At 37.0% G+C, this 4091-nt stretch overlaps 1 protein-coding gene across 1 annotated transcript; it reads right to left on the minus strand.

Annotated features, from left to right (window-relative positions):
- Positions 1–1079: 1079 nt before the first annotated feature.
- Positions 1080–2012, minus strand: LOC101623523 (olfactory receptor 11G2). Its single transcript, XM_004694559.2, has one exon. The coding sequence runs from the start codon at positions 2010–2012 to the stop codon at positions 1080–1082; it is 933 nt and encodes a 310-aa protein (XP_004694616.1).
- Between the last annotated feature and the right edge of the window lie 2079 nt (positions 2013–4091).

Here is a 4091-nt window from a genome sequence, read left to right on the forward strand (position 1 = left end):
CTCCTTGTGCCAAAGGAAGGAAATAATAGAACTGGAGAAAACATCTAACAAAAGAAATGATTTTTATCTCTGAGAGGAAATTGACTAGCAGACTGGGCTCACTGGAGGTGATTTACCAGATTTCAAGGAAATGTCCCCAGGACTGTATACATTGGGGTATGGAGTCACTGGTTCAACTCACAGCACAGACAATAGCCTCGTTTTCCTTATGGTAAACATATAAACCACAAAGAACAGTGAGAATTTCTAACATTTAATTAAAAACAAGTGAGGAATACTAAGAAACGGCAAACTGATCAATGATCAAGAGGAGAAGTAGACAACAGAAACATACATTCAAGTTTTGGTCAATACTAGAAAGAATAATAATCTGAAGAAATTAGTTTTTATTTTAATCAAAAATAAATTAAATAGGTGTCTAATTGACAAGAACCTTTTTAATGACCACTTCACATATTCCTAAAAATTTTCACAGGGTCTTTTTCCTAAGACTATATATCACAAGGTTAAGGAGTGGGATCACAACAGAATAAACTAGATTAAAAAAATAAACTAGATTAAAAACCTCTTGCCAGCTATATGATCCAGGATATCTTTGCCAATGACCTAGGAATTCTCTTTATGAAATGCAATCAGCAAAGTAGAGAGTGCTCTTATCTCCCAGTTTCTGTGGGAATGTAGGAGTCAATTTTTGGTGGCCTAACTTCCATGTTGCAAAACTCCCTCTTGTTTTACAGATATATATACCCAATAGCAAACAGAGATGACCATTCTAATATTAGGTGAACTTATGATTTTGAAGAGGTTTTCTGGGTTAGCAGATTTATTTGAAAAAATTTTCCCCCAACAAACACAACCCAATTTTTAAACTACAATTGGATCATTTGTAAAATCAGGGAGATGGAATGTGCCTTTGAGGTTCCTTATAGCCCTGTAAGTTCTAGGAAATAAGAAAAACATTATAGTTTATAAAGTTGAAAAATAATACGAGCAATTGTTTGAGTAATATCAGTTAGTTTTTTTTTTTAACCAAGAAGTAAGAAACAGATTTTGTTCTCCCAATTCTTAAATTGAGACTCTTAATTGTAAGTTCCCAGTAGTTTTTTCATAGCATTTTTCATATCTTTGTTTCTTAGACTATAGATCACAGGATTAATGAGTGGAGTAACTACCGAATAAAACAAAGTCACAATTTTCTGCATTCCAGCTTTATGCTTGGATGTTGGGCTCACATACATGACCATCACTGAGCCATAGAATAGAGAAACCACGGCCAGATGAGACCCACAGGTCGAGAAGGCCTTTCTTCGTCCAGCTGCTGAAGGAACTTTGAATACAGCTCTTAAAACCAGAGCATAGGACCCCATGATGAAGAGAAAGGGAACAAACAAAAGTAGAGAACTTAAGGTAGAGCTAGTCATCTCTATTATAGGTGCTCTGATGCAGGTGAGTGCTAAAAGAGGGCCTGGATCACACAGGAAGTGGTCAATAATCCTGGATCCACAAAAGGACATTTGAGAGATGATGATGATGGGAACCAAGAACCAAATGAAACCAAGTACCCAGCAGATAACCACAAGATTGTTGCAGAGGTGAGTAGTCATAATGGTTGGATAGTGCAGAGGCCGGCAGATGGCAAGGTATCGATCAAATGCCATAACAGCCAAGAAAAAGCACTCTGTAGAGCCCAAGGAGAAGAAGAAGTAAAATTGGAGAAAGCACCCTGAGAAGGAGATGACCTTGGTGTCAGAGAGGAAGTTGGCCAGCATGTTGGGGACAGTGGAGGTGACATACCAGATCTCCAGGAAGGAGAAGTTGGCGAGCAGGATGTACATGGGTGTGTGGAGTCTCTGATCCCAGTGCACAGCACAGATGATGGAACCATTGCCCATGAGGGTCAGGAGGTAGACAAAAACGAAGAGCAGGAAGAGGAGTATCTGCCCCTCCCTGGGGCAAGGGAAGCCTAGGAGGATGAATCCAGTGATGGTGCTGGAATTGTTGGAGATTTTCATGTGTCTGGGGGCTGTGAACGGACCAGCAAATGGTGAATTACCTTGTAAAGACAAATATGGACTCAAATATGTAGTGAAGTATATTGTAATGGAGATGTATGAAGGGCTGACATATTGATACTTACTATTTTTGTCTAAACCTGAAGTGCTGTCCTGGGTTAGCTGTTGTTCTGAAATACACTAGAAATTGGTGAATATTGGTGGGGAGACAGGTGATTATTATAAATAGAAACATCCTTAATATGTAAATATCCACCTTAGAAAATATTCTAAATAGGGCCTTCCCTGACAGCGCAAGGGGTTAAAGCACAGCATTATAAAGCTATCCGTAGCCCAGCTGCTTCAGCACGAGTTTGATCCCTGGTTGGGGGTGAGGGGCTGGGGATGACCCAAATGCCTCTCTTGTCAATCTGCCTGTTTTACTCCCCACTTTGTCTCTGGTGAATCCTCTCACCCCCTGCACCTCTGGCCTTTATCCCACTTCTGTTTGCATAAATAAATAAATCTTTAAAAACCAAAAGTATTATAAATAAAACTTATGGTAATTACTACAGGGGTCAATAAATAAAATATTATTTGTACCCTAGAATCTCTCCTTACACTCCCATCTTAATCACTACTATCTTCCTCTGTGTCTCTTTAATTGTAACTGTCTCCTAATGCTATCATTTTCTTGATTTATTATTATTTCATAACTTAGTATTGTAGGACTTTCTAAGGATAAGTTGAAGTGGCATATTATTTAAGTTGAAGAAATAGTAAAAGAATGAAGGAATGATTCCCTAACCCTTCCTGAATTGTTCTCTGACTCTCCTCTGTTACGGTGAAAAACATCAAATAAACTGTCATATGAAGGGTAGATTCCCTAGAGACAGAGACAACTACCTCCAGTATCAGAGTCAGGGGCAGGAAGTTGTATAAACAAGAACAGTTCAGCCTACAACATTAGTTGTCAAATCAAACTAAATATTTCTTTGTCCTTTCTTTCACAGACTTACTGCTTTTTTTTTTTTTTTTTTGCCTATAAACTATAGAGAGTCATTTGGGGGTGTTTCATATTCATAATGTTACCTCCACACACATAAAATTAAATAGGTATTTTTCTCTTGTTAACCTGTCTTGTGTCAGTTATTCAAGTCATAAAGATATAAAAAAGTAGAGGAAACTTCATTTCCTCTCCAACAGTAAGCATTGTGCTTTATATAAATGAAACTATGTTTCATGTATACTTTTAGATGTCTTCTTTTGTTCCCCAATAAACTTGTGAAATTCATGTTGTGATATTTATCTATATTTTATCCATTTTGATGCTCTACACTATAACATTCTGTGAACAAACCACCATTTATTTACTATTTTATAATAGATGAATATTCAGATTATTACTAGTTTGGGGCACCCAGAGTGATGCCACTATAATAATACAGTTTATTCTCAAGGTTCACATGTGCACTTCTTTAGAACACATGCTGGATACATATTTAACTTTCACAGATCAAGCTAAACATTTTGCCATAAATATTTTCACTTCCATGGCAGTGTGTGAGGACTGTAATTGTCAAGATCTTTTTCTAACATTAAGGTCTATGTTTGCCAGAGGCTGGGGAAGGACATTCAGACTTCATTTACCCGCTTCTTTCCCTCTTGTTTCTCCTGATATCCTTAGACTGATAGCTGTCCTCTTGACATTGCTGTTTTAAGTTTTTTTCTCCAGAGTAAGTGGTTACATCAAAACTGTTCCATTCTCAAGAGACTGTATTCTGTCAGTGATAAAGAAAACTATCCCGAAGCTTGGTTTAGGAGAACATTTTAATATATTGTGTAATATAGTTCTGGGAAGTTCATCATCCATCTTAGATGACCTTTCAGTCAGATGATCAGCATTCTGATTAAAAAAAAAAAGACATTTGCTTAATGTACCACTTACTTTTCTTATATGCCTTTTCTAAGAGAGAATTCTTTGAAGTGACTCACTCCGGACCATATAGACTTTTAGAAACCTTTTTTTTTTTTTTTGACTTTTAGAAACCTTTTAAAAGTAGTCATTAAAAAAATATATTTTAGGGCCCTCCCTGGTGG

Source organism: Condylura cristata, unplaced genomic scaffold (genome assembly GCF_000260355.1).
Source record: "Condylura cristata isolate star-nosed mole 26May11 unplaced genomic scaffold, ConCri1.0 scaffold00045, whole genome shotgun sequence".
In the NCBI taxonomy this organism is placed as follows: Eukaryota; Metazoa; Chordata; class Mammalia; order Eulipotyphla; family Talpidae; genus Condylura; species Condylura cristata.

Excerpts from the sequence above, each read along its gene's own strand:
- LOC101623523 (XM_004694559.2), bottom strand. The coding sequence starts at position 2,012 with ATGAAAATCTCCAACAATTCCAGCACCATCACTGGATTCATCCTCCTA.